This window comes from Pararge aegeria, chromosome 11, assembly GCF_905163445.1.
Source record: "Pararge aegeria chromosome 11, ilParAegt1.1, whole genome shotgun sequence".
NCBI classification, from domain to species: Eukaryota; Metazoa; Arthropoda; class Insecta; order Lepidoptera; family Nymphalidae; genus Pararge; species Pararge aegeria.
Window position 1 is genome coordinate 2659348 of NC_053190.1, and position 18691 is coordinate 2678038.

Sequence of the window (18691 nt, forward strand, 5' to 3'; positions counted from 1 at the left end):
TGAAATAGCTTAAGTTTTCATGTAAGTGAATACAGTTCTTATGAAAACAATAAATTTCTTAAACCGCAACTTACCCTTAATCCGTTAGCGTTTGAGACTGCATCATTACTTTCCAGCAGGTGAGGCTAACATACAGTGGAAACAATAAACTTAACACCTCGCCAATAGGGTAGTTCGGAAGAAGTAACGATAAGAGTTTAATTTAATAAAAATAACTTTTTTTAAAAGTTCAAACTCTATAAGCGATCTGTAATCAATATAGAATGTTACACAAGTTAGTTATATAAGTGCGTTATACCCAATCAACTGCTAGTTATATTTACGTTATCACCCTCCTTTGTATCCCAATAATCTTCTTTGTAGTTAAAGAGATTGATACAGCTCCCTATATTGAGGGGCCCGGGTGTTAACAAGATGAAAGTAGCATAGTTTGAAAGCTGATAGCTATACAAACATTCATGGTTGAAAATTCACCGAGATTTTAAACTATGTTTAAGTTATATTTATTAATTACTAGCGTACCCAGTCCGCTTCGCCGGGCTAGATTTTGCTTTATTTTATTTAAACAATAAACTTACATCATTAAATTTTTAATTTAAGTCTCATAATATATTAAATCATTTATTTCTCTACGTATTCATTATCTTCTATTCTCTTCACGGGCGGGTGTATCATATCTACACCCATGTACACCCAACAATAGAATATCATCATAATAAATAAAAGCTGTATTTGACAGTTTGACAGTTCAAAAATAGGAGTGCTCCGATCGTCACCATACTTTACAGGATTACCCGCCAGATCAATCCAGAGATTCCCTGATAGTTTCATTCAAATCGGTCCAGCCGTTTCGGAGCCTATACGGCTATATATATATATATATAGCCTAACGGTATGCCTATATATATATATATATATCTTCTATCATATATATATATATGATAGAAGATTAGACAACTAAAAAAACTTACAGTTATTGTAACTTAGGGAGTGAAGTGAGGACTAACAAACAAACACACTTTCGTGTTTTTAATATTATACAAGAATTGGTTGTTTCAATATATTAGATAAATTAGATTTTCATCGTTGAAATACTTTTATCACTGTTGCGATCAATCGTCTTGAAAATAAGTATAAGTTCAATGGAATCAAGTGCAACTAACTAGTCTTGACCAATTTAATTAAATCTAACATGTACGTATGTTTGTTGGCAGGTTGCGCGTTCGTCAAGTTCAGTTCACACCAGGAAGCGCAAGCAGCCATCACAAGCCTGCACGGGAGTCAAACTATGCCGGTAAGTGCTTGCTATTCGCTTCGGAATACTTGTTTAAAGTGATAACAAAGATATGTGTTTACAGCGTTTTACACTTCATACAGTCTTTAGACACGAAAGCGTATAAACCGTATTCTTGTTGTGATGTTAATTGCTCTACCGTGTTTCGTAGTGCTTTTGAACTGCGTGTATCCAATTCTTTAGAGTTCAGTTAATACGTTCGATTCTTAAAATAATTTGAAGGTAATTAAGAAGAAAACTATTTAAATATATTGATATTGTTTATGTTTTATAAAGTGGGTTTATAAAGTTATTCTCAGAAAGAACCTGGAAAAAAGAAGAAAATCCTGTAGTTTTTAATTTTATAAAATTTTTACTATGTGTAAATGAGTAAAGTAATGAAACCTAAATTTTACATTTAAATAACAAACTTACTTTAAGTTATACCCATATATCACCTAAGTAATTAAAATCAGAAAGTTGAAACCCTAAACTAAGCTGAATCGTGGTCTTAATGTGGAAAGCGAGTTTATACGGTGTTTAGAGCATTCAAACTAGTTGTTTCTATCTTGTTTTATGCCGCATATGTCACTTTAATAGCCTAGTTTTAGTTGAATGGTAACAAATGTTACGAGTAGTTGAGTTGTTATGGAACTGAACATATAAAACAAATAAATATTTTTTACAGTCCCATTTAATTGAGGTAAATTAAACTTTGTTCGCATTTGTTGCATATGTTTATAATATCCCATTCGAAATAAAGACGAGATTGATTTATTTATATATTTAAATAGCACTTATGACTGTAAATAACACTGGTGACTTTAAAAAAGGTTCGATATACGAACTCGAGAAAAGAGGTTTATAATGTATCCTCGTGAACATTTATGTTGATAGATGGCGTTACATTAGAGGAAGAATATTTTTCACTTCACTTTACTTCACTTCATTTCACTTCACTTCACTTCACTTCACTTCACTTCACTTCTCTTCACTTCACTTCACTTCACTTCACTTCACTTCACTTCACTTCACTTCACTTCATTTCACTTCACTTCACTTCACTTCACTTCACTTCACTTCACTTCACTTCACTTCACTTCACTTCACTTCACTTCACTTCATTTCACTTCATTTCATTGCATTTCATTTTATTTTATTTTATTTTATTTTATTTTATTTTATTTTATTTTATTTTATTTTATTTTATTTTATTTATTTTATTTTATTTATTAAGGCCCAAACCGTATACTTAATACTTAAAATTTGTACAAATAAAATAACACATACACCAATTAAGTAGCCGCTAATAAATCTAACGAATACATTAAAATTGACAGCAAACATAACTTAATTATGAAACTTTAGAATATGGGCTTGAGAGAAAAAAACACATATTATTATGTGATATGTGAAAACATAAGTAGTACTTTTACGTAGAACAATTAGAAGTTAGAATTTAGAATAAAGATGTTTTTTTTAACTGACCATGAGTAAGATTAAAAAATCTAAATCCGAGAAATAATTATTATAGCTTTGAGTAGCTCTATAAATATAACTATTAAGAGCGTATTTTGATCCGACTAAGGGCAAAGAAAATAGAGGAAATTTACGCCTAGATATTTTTAGTTAGTTAGTTTATACATATTTGATATTATTTTAGAGATATAGATAAGTCAAATATTAAACAGGTAGGATACGCAATAATTATAAAGTCTTATTAAAACAAAAAGGTTTAAGGTTGTATAATATTTAGACAATGCGTTTTACATTTATAGTTTCGATACACTAGTGAAATTATGACCGCTCTCCCATTTCAATGAACAATTAATTTACCGGCATGCACGGAGAAAATACATAATATTTCCTGCTAACAATACGAGTATGTTCGTAAACATTCGGATGTGTACCTTAACAAGTGCTTGTTTATAAAGGTCAGAGTGCACAGTTAACAATATGAGTAAAGTTACACAATTATTGCGAAATATTTTCATTAATTACGTTACAAAGTTAATAAAATCTGCCTATAAAAAATTAAGATATATTAGGTTTAACTATATACCCACTATAAAAACATTTAAGAAGAAAAGTTATTGTTAACAACAAACTTGTCATGCTTAGATATTTTATACTTGATGTATGATTATTATAAGATGAACGTGCTTAAGTTAAACTGAAGTTAAAGGCTTCTGCCGATTTTGCTTAATCAAAACCTGATATACAGATATTCATAAATAAGTAATAAAATTTTATGAAACTCGGTAGCATTTATGCGACTTCAATCCGGCTATTTAGCATGCAAATGCAGCAAGCACTCCCTTCGGCACCATTTCACGCGAGCCTAAATTTACAGTAATCAGTTTAGTTATAAGTTGAATTATAACACTTTAAATAAATATGCGAGTTTGCTTATCTTCTATTTTTTATAAAACTTACTAATTTTCCTAAAAGCCGCAGCAGAGTGTAAAGAGACAAATTTATAAATGCGCCACTGTGAATCAAAAACGTTAAAAAACATTCGCGCCAACTAACAGAAACAAGTATCAAAAATAACGAGTGCAGTACAAAGGACCTAACAAAAAGTGCTTGTTTGACAAGCGGAATATTATTTAAAAATTGCGCTCAGTATTTTAGTTTTTTAATTTAGTTTTTTTTTTTGTGCTTTTTGCTAGGATATTAATTAAAATGTCATCCACATTTTCAGATTAGATATATTTTAACGATCCTATAAAATATTATGTTTTCTTAATGTAGGAATCTTCTTTTTTGTTTGCTTAGGTAAAGATTATCTTACAGTGTTCACTTTGTAGTGCCCTACGCTACATAAATATAATGCATAGCTAACTAAATATTATGAACACCTCTTGAATGACGTCTTGGAGTTGTATTTTTGCAATAATTTCAAATGTATTTGAGTCTACCAGGCAGATTCTACCAGGATGACACGTCAAGAAACAAAGTAATCGGCACAAAATGTCTTTTAAAAGTATATATCAGCACCTTAACGTCCCACTTTCTGGGCACTGGCCTCCTCTCTCATAGGTAAGATGATCATAGAGTATACCCACCACGCTGCTCGAAAGCGGGTTTATGGGCTTTAACGACTATTGTCACTAGTTAGTGATAGTAATCGGGACTGATGACTCAACGTGCTCTCCGAGGCACGGGCGTTGACACCGCCAATTTCCTAACTGCTAAAGACACAATACCTCAATTATTGCCCGATTCGGGATTCGAAACCAGGACCTCGTGGATGTTAAACAAGCTAGCATTAACTAACGAGGCATTAACGGTATACGATTGGGAGAAAAAAACCCACGCTTAAGCTCATTTGTTTTTCTAATTATACATACCCAAATAACTCTACGAACCTTTCTCCAAAACCCCTTTAACTTTGATATCAAACAAAAAGCTTTCAGCTTGCAAACAAATTGCATCGTTGTTGAACATAGGAGACTGTACAACGGGCAACCAAAGTTACGTCAACTTTTTTTGTTATGAACCATCAACTGCTGTCACGTGTATGGTTTACGGTATTTATCTTTTTATAAGATAATATGTATTCAAACATCAAAGATAGCAAATTTCAGCAAAATATGTTTATTCATTTAACTTTTTAGGGACAATGTAATATTGGGAATAGTGCTTTAGAGCTCTATCTTTGGCTATTTCACGCATTTTTCCAGGATTAAAATAATAAATTATAGTTATATATTTTATTTATATACTTGTATAATTTTTAAATCTTATTCATTGCACAACTTACCTCTTTTTCCTTTTACGCCTTTGGTTGCCTGGAAGAAATCGCTATGTAGCGATAAGGCCACCAAATTGTACTCTCTTACTTGCCTACCTCTACTATGCCTGCCTCTCTCGTACTTGTTCTTTGTTTATATCTCTGTAACTACTTTTTTTCTAAGGTGTGCAATAAAAGTTTATTCATTCATTCTTTCATCAAAATAATTTGTTAGATCCTAGGTACCAGCCATCACTTCACTTTCCTAATGAATCTAGAGCATTGATCAGATAACAAATAATTTTCAAGTTTTTATTTATTTATTTATTATTTATGTACCATACATTGTGACTGTGAACATAAGATACATGAAGTATACAAAGGAAAGCTTATCTCTATAAGAGATCTCTTCCAGCTACCCCAGGATGTGAGTAAGATGATTTAATTGTGGTATAGGTCAAATCTACTAAGTATATTTAATATATCTAAATAATAACAAAATTCTACATACTAATACAATAACATTTGAATATACTATATATACAAAATACATAAAAATAATATAGTAAATATTAATATAATATAAATATAAATATATATCTATAATAAGTAAACAGTGAGTGAGTAGTTTTCATTTCGTTACATTTAGTTTGGGAGTGGTAGGTAAAGTTAAAGAATGTATAGCTGTGGCTATGGGTGTGGCAATAGGAGAGGCTGTAGGGATTTTGCGTGAGTATAGCTACAGTTAAATAAAAAACAAAATATGTTTTTACCCCCGAAGCAAAAACCACGGGGTGGTATAAGTTTGACGTGTGTTTGTGTGTCTGTGGCATCGTAGTTTTTTTACTAGCTAGTTAATACTCACTAGCTCTTTCCCGGGTCTTTCGTCCGTTTTTATATTTTTTTTTTATAAATCCCGTGTGAGATGAAAACTAGCTTATATTTCTCGCCGTCCTTTCAATTAACTCAATGCAAATCATGTTTATTGGTTGCTCAGTTAGGGAGTAAAGAAACTTTCTTTACTGCAAACAAAGAAATAAACTGTTAGTATGAAAGCAAGGTTTTATAGATGCATTGTATCGCAGAATTTCTGTGGTGCGCTGTACATGTAGCACAAGTATGTACGGTTTCGGGGAGGTTAAGCAAAAAGTCCTAAAATTGACTGTCCGGGGCAGTCGCTTAAGTTTTAATTAGCGGTCCGCCCGCGCACGCTCCACACTCCACACTGTCGGGGCCATCGAGACTATGTATCGGTTAGCAAACGTATTCCGGATATTCGTGGAGCGCGAAACAGGCATTTTATTTTCAGCTATACTCGTAACATCAACGTAATTGCTTGTAACATATCGCCGGTACTTGAATTCTAATTCGAAAGTACTATTTAAACACAAAATGTTTTTTGGGATTTCTCGAACACTGTTTTTGAAGTTATACTTCTTTGGGCGCGTTAGGGGAAAATTATGAGAGATAATTTTTACGATGCGCGCGCACACTGTCACAAAAAATCGACACCCTGATCGAATCGTTGGCTCATTCCGGTGATTTAATTGATTCAATGGTGCAAAAATCTCAAATTTTAATGGTTGGTTGTCCTATAATGAGTCTATTATTATTCCAAATTTAATTATGTTTATTATGTGCTATTTCTTTAATTATGTACACCGAACTACGTCAGTGATTATGTAAAATTTTTTTTGTGATATTTATAGAAACTGTATTTAACTATATCTTAATATATATAAATCTCCTGTCACGATGTTTGTCCGCGATGGACTCCTAAACTACTTAACCGATTTTAAATAAAATTGGCTCACCGTGAGCAGTCTTGTCCAACTTAAGAGATAGGATATCTTAGATCTTTAATTAAAGTCGCAATTTTATTTTATTGCAAATTATTTGTCACATTTTATATATATATATATATATATATATACTGCAATACTCACTTAAGGCTAAGCGATACTGAATACTTTAAAAACAAAATCAAACGCAGACAAAGTCGCGGGCAACAGCTAGTAAGATAATAAAACTTTCAATGTATTAAATACCTTTCTTTCTATTGCTGGTGTCGTTTTTTCTACAACCGTAGAAAGGCGAAAGAGAAAATTTATGAAAAGATTTTTATCTTGTAAGTATAACTTCTAACGCGTGTACATAAGAAGACACACTTTTTTTTTATTCATATTAAAGTTTAAATTTGACTGCAATCTTACTTGATATTGAATCTTACTAGCTGAAGCGGTAATAGCCCGGTAAGACTTCAACTTTCGGAGGACCGAGTTCGAATCCCAGCACGCACCACTAAGTTACCTAAGTTATGTGCGTTTTAATGACGCGCAATTAAATTGACGGCTGACTGGCGCAGTAGACAGCGACCCTGCTTCCTGAGTCCGAGGCCGTGGGTTCGATTCCCACAACTGGAAAATATTTGTTTTAAGAACATGAATGATTTTTCAATGTATGGGTGTTTATCTATATATTATAAAGTCAAAGTCAAAAATATATTTATTCAAGTAGGCCCCACAGGTGGCACTTTTGATGCGCACATAAGAATTACACGGTAGTGAGATGATGGCGATAACCACAAACGTAAATTTAAAACTAAAGCTACGAGGGTTCCAAACGCGTCCTGGTCTAAGAAGAAGCCCACAACAAACTTAGCCGGGTGTTTTTTTTTTGTTATCACCATCTCACAATGTCATTTTAAATTATTAGCAGAGCAACAGGGTTAGAGCAATAATTTACACCCAAGCTTTTTTATCGTTTACGTAGTCCTTTATACTAATTAACTTTATAATAGGACTTTTCTATAAGCTTACGCTTAATAAAAACTTGGACATTCTAAGAGACATCTCCAAGATGTCAATTGGTAGTTTATTCTAGAATTGTATGCAATTTCCTTTAAACGAATTACGAATTTTATGTAACCTGGTATATTGCATTGTAAGTTTATTCTTACTTCTAATGTTTACATTATTGCAGTCACATTTTTTCTTAAACTTAGAAATGTTTTTATGAGCGTACATTAAATTTTCAAATATGTACTGACTATACACTGTCATTATTTTAAAATTTTTAATTTATTAAATTTAATAAGTAATTTATTTATAATGTATATTATTAAAAAATATTCATCGGTCATCTAAGTATCCATAGTACAAGCTACGCTTACTTTGGGGCTAGATGGCGATGTGTGAATAGTAAAAAAAATGAAAAGGAAAACATCGTGTGGAAACTTGCATACCTGAGAGTTTTCTATAGTGCTCTCAAGCGGTGCACGTCAGCCAGTCCGCACATGACCAGCGTTGTTGACTACGGCCTTCATATCATTGTAGAAGGAGACCAGTGCACTATAGTGGGTCGGTAAAGTATTGGTTCATTATTTCACCAAAGTAATTATAACGGCAAGCTATGTAAGGGCTACAAATGGAGTTGTATTTAAATCCAGCTGGTAACTTTGTCATATTATAGTTTATAGTGTACCTACATATTATTTATCAAGTAGAATTTTGATTTTTTCCAAATGAAAAAACGTAGGTGTTGATTCAATGGCTAACTTGTAATGGAATAAAAGCAGTATTGTCTGAGTTAGTTGATTCTATCAGATAAAGAACGCTTTCGATAATATACATTACAAAATAAAGTAACTATTGACAACATGACGTATTAAGTTATCCCTCCAGGGCTCACATATAAATCACGAAATCCGTCACAAAGAACATTTTCCTACTTTAATTACTCGAACCATTTCCTTATTAAAAATCCCCATCCACTAAGCCACATTATGGCCGGTTATAAATCAATAATCCATTAACGAAGTTAATCCCAATACCGTATCTGCTTGTTCGTCATATTTTTTCCTTTTCTCCTTGCCTACGGAAGCCCGACATTAATTCTCTTAAAGGGTGTGTTTATATAATTGCAAACGGACAAAGCTGGCCATTTTTCCTCTAAAAAAAGGAGTATTAAAATCTCACTGAGCAATGTGTTGTAAAAAACTCTTAACGCTGACTTAGTTACATATAATTGAACACTAAAAACTCTAGTCTAGAAACATATTTTTTCCACACTAGTGTAAAATAACTCAACTTAATTTTGATGTCTGCATCCCAAGTGCGAGTAGTAAATTTGTAATAATCTCAGATTGGTTAACTGCACACCCCTTTGAAAATATCATAAAGAATGGCATGTCGAATTTCTCAGGTCGTTTTCCTTTATCGAGAATGCAAGTGATATTTAATTACTTGAAAAGGAGGTAACTGCAGAAAGTTAGAGGTGCATGCCGGGAATCGAACTACTAACTAGGTGCACCGATAGAGGCTTACCACTTTGCTATCACCGCTTCCAAGAAAAGCTACCCGATTAAATTTTCTAACAGTGGCTTTTAATCCGAGTACAAATATGCGATGAGTTTACAACCGTCACTATCACAATATGCGGTTTTTAAAAAGACTACTAGTTGGCAACTTGTTAGAAAAGTTAGTCAATCGTGCAGCAGTTGACAGCGCACTTTAACAAATCAATAATTTAGCTAAATACAAGATTAGAGTCAGGTAGATTGGAGGGGAGGGCAGACAAAAACGTCATTAAACGGAGTAGAGAGCAAATCCGGTGGGCGTGCCTTTGTGTTGACTCTGTTAAAGGAATTATCAGAGGCTCTCCCGCTCTCAATCCTGCCTTCGGTTAGCTTTGCCGATAAATCTCATTTTGGTTTGGAACGGTGCAATGGTTTTCGGCAGCTGATCGTTGTTAACAAAAATCTTATATTATCTAGCTTTCACCTGAAAGCTAGATAATATAAGATGTTAGTTGATGTGTGTGCAGTGGCGTGCACTTCATACATACACAAAAGCACTGCATACCCAAATTATTTTATATCACTCGTATTGGGGGAGAATTTTTCCATTTTATGCCATATACCTGCTTTATGCATACCCTGGAAAAAAACCCTATCCACGCCACTGCGTTGTATGTGATTTTTTACCATACCAGCTAGGTAGCTGGTATGGTTAAAATCACGTAGTTCTCTTACTCTGTTTGCCTGATAGAAGGGGACACTTTCGCATTTTCAACACTAAATATTGAACAGAAGCAGCCGTTACGTTGTGGAATTCCATGATATATTATGGAAATTAAGCTTAATTTGCTATACTGCGCGAAAAGTATAAGAATCTGTATGGTGTAATTTATTATTTCTTCAGTGTTTATGCTCCACACCATCATCAAAAATTCAAAATTCAAAATTCATTTATTTCAAGTAGGCCTAATACAAGCACTTTTGAAACGTCAAGTCTGTCCGTGTGTAGTGACTCTACCACCGGTTCGGAAGGCAGATTCTACCGAGAAGAAGCCGGCAAGAAACTCAGCAGTTGCTCTTTTCCAACATCAAAAATTTACATTTTATATTTTAACATTCATTTTTCTATCTTGTGAGAGATGAAAGCGGAGCCGGATGCTTCCAAGCAACCTTGTCATTAAGAAACTCATCAATAGTATAATAACCTCGCTGTAATAAATGTGTTTTAACACATTCTTTAAACTTATGGATTGGTAGGTCCAAAATTACCTTAGGAATCATATTATAAAAACGTATACTCAATCCCACAAATGACTTCTGCACCTTTCGCAGACGATGCTCCGCATCTGAGGATCGCATCGATCGAGGACGCATCTGAGGATGCTCCGGTTTAGGAGCGAAATTTGCGTAGATGGTACATTGCCGATCTGTTTGGTGTGGAGTATAAAGATTGAAGAAACTATAATATGATAAAAAAGAAGTATAACAAATTAAGCTTAATTTTCAACATTAATGAAAAATGCTAAAAATGTAAAAAACGTCCCGTTCAAAATTAATGTTAGTTTTAAGTTTTAGTTATTCATAGTTAATATAAAATACTTTGTCCTAAGATAAAATGATAAATTAATCTTACTATACTGCTAACACCATTCATCAGCTACATTGTTTAAATAAGCTCATAATCCCTCACTCAACATTTCCTTATTATTTTTTTTATAATAAATAAAAAATTGTTATATTCTAGAACTATAAATTATACTGCAATATTTTTTTAATACAACTGTATACAAAACTTTCCCATCATGATCTCGTTATTTTAACTCTAACATTAAAACTTTCCCGTATCCAAAGCTCATCGAAGCTTTTGAGGTGTGCCATCTCTCAGTAATGTTGTAATTCGCAGAGCTCAACGTTCATCACACACACCCTATGCCAAATAACGTCCCACTGCCGAGCACATGCCTCCTATTTCATAGAGCATAGACCCACCACGCTGTTCCAATACGAGTAAGTGGGCAAGCTTCATAAAGCTTTGAAATCCCTTTATTCAAAATAGGCCCATTTAATAAACAATCCTGAAACATCAAGTTTGTTGTCTAGTGACTCTACTACCGCTTTGAAAGGCAGAATCCAATAAGAAGCAAGTAGCTATTGAAATTCATCATAGAAACTACTGCCTACCAAAGCAACACAATATTGTCTTCGCAATGAAATAAAACTTATAGGTATACAATATCAAGACACTGCACTGTGTAGTTCCAGTCTGTATCATCCAGAACACTTAAGTATCCAGTCTGAGAACGATAGTGCTATTCCACGTTCCACTGTTTTTAATAATTGGGCTCTCAAAGACGTTTCGCCTGCCTTATTAAAAGAGTTTCCCAGTGCCCCAGGCCGCGGCTCGCAGGCCCGTTTAACAATCTACCGGGATACGTCAAGCTACTCGTCCAGGAGTGGTCACAGCACGGTGCTATAAAAATGTTTCTCATAAACAGGCAAAAACCATTGCAAAGTATTTTGAAGTGAGTAACTCCATCCATTGTTTCATATATATATATGGCTTGTACATCTTACATGCCTATTATTTTGCACCTATTTTGCGATAGAAATACAGCACTTATCCTTCGTTTACAGCAAAAAAATACATACAAAATTGCAATGGTAGAAGGAAATTTCTCGATTTGAGAAGTTATATAATGTTCCGGCTTTTTTGGAATTCAGAAAAAACATATCGTTCTTGAACATACATGCAACGATACAAACTACACATTAAACATAAAAAGGTGGCTATATTAATTAAATAATAATAAACCTTGTAGGTTAATTATAATGGTTTTACATCATCAAATTAAATAAATAAAAATCATTATGGAATGTAATTGAAACAACTAGAAGTCTAATGAGACAGCTTTTAGAAAATAAAAAAGCACAGAACAAATTCACGGTACACGATTTGTTTCATTCTCTTCTTCATGACTTCAGCATAGACTTTTCTGACCAAGTGGTCTAGTTCTTTGTAAGAGCCATGTGGTGCGAATAATGGGGATGATCCTGTGTCGGAAGATAATGTGTGTGGTATTGTGAGGACAGTTTAAAACTGTTTTCTTGTCTTGCACACAATACGATGTAGGTTATATTAAAATCTTAGCATAACAAAAAGGATTAGAAAAATTATCGATATTCGTGAATTGCGGCATCTATGAAGCTAATTTGTTTTTAGAAACTTTGTGATGCCGATAACAAAACGAATTACCAGTTAAATATGCCGTGGGCTCTTAACGCCACGTTTGAATCCTTTGAGCTTTAGTTACAGTCTCACTACAACGTAAAACGTATTTACGCATTAAAAGTGCCTTCAATTCGTCTACTTAAATAAAAAACGTTTTGACTTTAACTAACTACTATATATACAGATTTGATTGCTATTGTAGGTTTTAGCAAATGTAAACATACCCATCCGAACTCGTCTTCTCTCTAAAGAAAGGTCAGGACGCTTTTTGCCGTTTAACAATCTACTGGGACTTATATATCAGGGTGCTTTGTTGGGGATATTTTATGGAAACTATAAACTTATTTGGTTTAATAACATGCCTTCGTGCAGGATTTTTTATGACGCAACTAGATAAGACCACAGTCTTGCGTGGCCGGCCAATTTGAATAAATGGAAATTTTTATGTTAATTATAATTTTTACTTTCTCGTAAGTAATTAAATTGAGTAACATTTTACGCAAATATAAGAAAAATCCTCGCAAATGAAGTAAGCAAGCTTGATAAACATATACAGGAGTCTGTACGATTCAGAGAGATGATCAGATGAGATTTTGATTTTGACTTGGCTGTGGCTGCCATAGTTAAATTACAACCCATTTGCTTTCATATTTCATATGTTTTAGCATAGTTAAGCACTGCTGAGTTTTTGGACCAGGATCCATACAATTTTGCTCATAGTCAAATTTACACACGATGATGTGTTTTCATTAGGGCACTAAACACACATACACACTCACTCACACACACATCCACACATACACACACATTAATCTATGCATACATACATACAAACATACAATCTTTCTGCATTCTCCATTTCGCTATACGTAAAAAGTTGTTAGTGTTGTTTACATAGGCACTTTGTGAATTATTGATCAAGTTTACTGCCCATAGTTATGGCAGGTGTAATCAAGGCGCCGGGCAGTCGTCAAGACACGGTTCGGCGTACTTGGCTGATCTCCAGGGCCTTTGCCGTTTATTACGAGATTGACAAACTCAACCCGTGGACCGGGTCAGGCGATAAATTCTGATGGATCCCAATCAATTAATTTGATACACTTGTACCTATACTGTCTACGTATAACCTATTACTGGCTGGCGCGTAACTTCTCGAAATATAGCACGTTGATTCTCATAAGAATGTTTTATGTTCTATGAGAGAACATGGGCCCACGATGCTGTTACGATGCCGGTTAATGGGCTATAATAATTAATATCTTATATTAGTGGCAGTAACCCGATGGCTTAACTAGTTTCCGGAGCATAGGATTGGTCAATTATTCTTTATTCCAGGCAGGTAATGAGAATTTGAACTATATAGAATAATATGTATGTATTATATATACATATATAATACATACAAATGATGATGATGTTGAGAGTTAAACCCTTCGCCACAAGTTTTGGGCACAGGGCTATAGTTTGTAGGACGTGTTTTTACACTTACCATCAACATCTGGCTTGTCTAGCTAGTATTAAAAAACTAGGATACTAAACATGACTATAGAAAAAGATAAAGCCTAACCTTATGGGAACTTCAAATAAATGTGGCATAGTGTCGGAATAGTTATGAAGTGTGTTTCACGCTCTAACAGAATATTATAGATATTTTCACACAACGTATACGTTTTAACGTGTAACGGATTTGAACGAAATATTGTTCACGGATAGACAATATCCTGGCTTCACACAAAGGATATTAATTATCAGGGAAAATTATTTCGGTCCCGCGAGTAACCAGATACATTCCGCGCAGACAAATTCGCGGGCGAAAACTTGTACATTATAATTGCATCGTTTTCATTATCGCACTAAATGAAAAACTCCCTTTAATTTTCCATTTTTGGAACCTTGTAGGCCTGAATAAATTTAGTTAACTAAGACAATGTTAAAACGTCCGAAACGTCCGCGAATAATTGGATTCCATTTTGCTAAAACTCAAAAGCCAAAGTAATCCTTGCAAAACTTTCGGTTTTTTTACATAAATTGACAGCTATGAAAGGCTCCAAGATGGATCCGAAGATTGGAAGAGATTTAAAGTCGATACCTTTTTTTTCACTTATCAGGTAACTTCCAGAGATTCAATTTTATAAACTTTATTCTATTCGAGTGCCGGCAATTATCCGTGAATACGAAAAAATCTTGGGAGATAAGTTCGCTCTTTTAAAGCCACTTAACGTTTTAAAAAATATAATGTAGGTACGTAGGTACTTGGCGAATCGGTTTTACAACTTTTACTCTTTGGTATAAAAACGATATAATTATTTCGTATAACATTTTGATTTGAATTCATTTAATCTTTTTCAACCTGAATTGACTTCATATTATGTTTTACAACCTTCTTGAAATGTTCGATGTAGATTTTAACTAACAAGTTTTTTTAAATGAATTTATTCGGTTTGTAACTAAATATAAGCATGCTGCTTAAATTTTCTATAGCTGTAAAAATTAAAGTCAAAAATGGGCATAGATGTTAACTACGTTCTTAAACTTTAAAGTAAAGCAAATTTATCTTACATTGTCACGTTAACAAGAGTGCAATCCGTACACAAGCTTTTTTATCGCTTACGTAATCCCTTGAAACTAAAGCACACCGATACTAATAGGCTAATGATTTATCATTTGACAGTTCTTTAGAACTGTCAAATTCATGACGGTTTCGTTCCCTATTCTTTATAGAATTTGCTTTCAGAACTAGCGGTACAGTCATTACCAACAGGCAAATTTATTAATTATCACAAACATAACTGAAGTTTTAAAAGAACCTGTAAAGTATTGAATTATCTAATTCAAACAACAGACAAAGACGCCGAGCTATTTAGCGTTTCAGTACGATGTCACGTTGAAACCGATTAGGGGTTTATTTTATGTATTTGAACTCTTTATTTCTACACCAGTACATAGTTAGAAATTTAAAGGACGAATAGAGAGAAACACAAAGACTGGAGTAGTATATAAAAGGCGGCCTTATCGAGTAGAAGCGATCTCTGCCAGGCAACCTAAGGATTAGGACAACAAGAGCGAGAACAAATAGGTGATGTATTTTCAAATAACACTATACTAAATACATACAAATACATAAACAAATATTATAAAAAATTATGTGATATGGACTTAATAAAAATCATAACTTAGCAGCACCTGGTGGAGATTGCAGTTGAATAATAAAAACACAATACGGTACACGCGATAGACGTTATACTTCTTTGGCGTCACAGGACAAAAATCTTCTCAAAAACTGTATCTTTCGCCTTATTCTGCGTTTGTAGAAAAAACTACTCTAACAATAGAAAAAGGTATTTAATACATTGATAGATTTATTATAACCCATTATCTCACTGTCGGAAAACCAAGTATCATCATTAAAATTTGAGAACGCATTATCTAGTTATCTCATAATCGGAAAACCAAGTATTTACATTAAAATTTGAAATTTTTGTTTGTACAATTGAATCATCGGAATGAGCCCGCAGACTTTGACAATTCAAAGTGTACAGTGTCAAACCTTTTATTAAAAAACAAAATTGTTGACTATAGCTAACTTCAGGGTGTCGGTTTTTCGTGACGGTGTTCGCGCGCATCTTAACAATTTACTTTCATCATTTTTCCCTAACGCGCCAAAAGAAGTACAACTTCAACTTCGAAATAAATTGATTATATTAAGCAAATTAAAATTGATCTTATGGAATATCTACATAAATATATATAAAAGCAGGGCAAATGATGTAATTTTGTGAAAAGATATTCACGTGCTATAACTATGAGGGGCATTATATTGTCTAGACAAATTTAATTTTCTATTACGTCTTGATTAAATACTGTTCCAAGAAAGCTATATCAACTCCGACCGCAGTATTTCATATCCATAACGAGGCCAGATTAAATAGTGTACAGGGTGAGATTCCTAGATGGCCCAGTGATGCGAAAACTATAACCTTTTTAAAATAAATTTCTATCTAGTTTTTTTTAAATAACAATATTTAAAAAAAGAGCGAAACTGTCTTTGATATGCTGTAAATACCTAAATCATCATCATCAATATTGTGAAATTTATAAACATAAATAATTATATTTTGACAAATAAACGATTTTATTTGGTCAACAAAATAAATTTGATCATTTCATCACATCACCCCATTACCGGCCCGCTACAGGAAGTCTCCTTCCACAATGAGCAGGGTTTGGTTAGACCTAAACCCTTCCTTGTGGTACGATGGCTCAGTGCGGATTGGAAAAAAAAACTTTGCAAAAGCGTAGTGGTCTTTTTCATATTATGAACACCTGAGATAATTCATTGGACCTAATTCTTTGGCTGCATTATTAAAAAAATACTAATTAGTTTTAATGCTAACTTTTTATTTCAATAAAGTATCACTTTATGTTTAAAAAAAATTATAGTTCTTCGTAGTACTAAGTATATTTCTTGGCATTACGTTTAATAACATCTTATGATAAGTAAAACATTTACCATGAAGAAAACTCTTCAATGTTTATGTTATAAATACCTTTACGACAGTTTGAGTTTTCGCGTCACTATGCTATCTCGTAATCTCACCCTATACAGTGATACTACCTGAAGGAGCACGTAGAAGCCCGTCCCGAGTCATCAAGGGGGATAAAGCGTCGTATCTAATGATAAATGTATGGTCCTCGGCAACCAATTATAAACTCTAGGGGCGCGGCCTTAACCTACCTGTTACGTTCATTACGAACTAAATTATCTTTTGTTAATATAGAGTTTGCTTATAGTTGCACACTTCTCTGGTGCAATGGTGATGTATTTGTATTTAATCTCCTTCAGGGAAAAATGGCGAATTAATACTTTTTTTTTATTTTTTTTCCAGTCTGGTCTAGCGGGAAGCTTTTGCCGGTAAAATATCTCATAGATTAGGGATATGAGTTTAATATAACTGACACTCCCCTAATAATTAAGTTAATAATTAAGTTCGACGGCCGAGTGGCGCAGTGGGCAGCGACCCTGCTTTCTGAGTCCAAGGCCGTGGGTTCGATTCCCACAACTGGAAAATGTTGGTGTGATGAACATGATTGTTTTTCAGTGTCTGGGTGTTTATCTGTATATTATAAGTACTTATGTGTATTATATTCATAAAAAAATATTCATCAGCTATCTCAGTACCCATAACACAAGCTACTATACTAGTAGTATATTTAATATTATTATTATTATTATTATTAATTATTGACAGTTAGCCCGCTAAAATAACTCCGCTTAATATCCGTCAAATGTAAACAAATTTCAAAAAACATTTTCTCATTTACGACGATCTCTATGGCGCAACGGTGAGCGCTATGAACTTTAAGTAGGAGGTCTCGGGTTCGATGCCCGGCGGGGGTAATTTGGAAATTTATAAATACAGAATTTCTGGTCTGGTCTGGTGGGAGGCGATTTAGTGTTCAGGTTATTGGTCCTTCACAAATAAAAAAAAACACACTTTCGCATTTGTAATATTAGTAAGGATACTATGTAGTGTTTTATATAGCACTTTGATACGTAATCCTTATTTTTCAATCTCAACTCGCAGAAAAATTTATTATGCTAAAAAATTATTATAAGGTCTTGATTTTGAAATAACATACCTATTAATTTTTTATCAAGTGGATTGGCGAAGTGTGCTTAAATTTCAACCCTAATGACTCGTGTATAATAACCATGATTATTTTTGTGAGCCAACAAAAACCTGTCACTCTGTCCTCCCATAGGACAAGGGAAAATTACAATGAAAAATGTCGGATAAATTTTAAAGAGGTCCATCGAACCTACCAAAGAAGTGTTCCTCAATAATTATAATCTCACGCTGTTTAAAGCGTTATGGATGTATTTTTTTTAATCCCCTACTAGTTAGCTCTTGATTGCAATCTCACGGTGGTGATGCAGTCTAAAATGGTAGCGGACTAACCTTTAGAGCGATAACATATGTTGAGTAGTTCGCATTTAGTTTATCATACATGTGGCGCGGTAAGAGGTGATAACCTAGTGGGAAAGTTCCGCTTTCCTTGCGTGGAGACCGAGTTAGAGCCCCGACACGCACCCCTAACCTTTCGGAGTTATGTACGTTTTAATTTAAGCAATTTTAATTTCGCTTCGGTGAAGGA

The 18691-nt window shown here is 33.7% G+C and overlaps 1 protein-coding gene across 1 annotated transcript in view; it reads left to right on the plus strand.

The window, feature by feature from the left end:
* Positions 1-1192: 1192 nt before the first annotated feature.
* LOC120627375 (CUGBP Elav-like family member 4) overlaps positions 1193-18691 on the plus strand; it is a 92387-nt gene continuing 74888 nt past the window's right edge. Inside the window, exon 1 of the mRNA XM_039895368.1 lies at positions 1193-1294. Coding sequence (XP_039751302.1) covers positions 1193-1294 — 102 coding nt within the window. The remainder of the gene's footprint in view (positions 1295-18691) is intronic.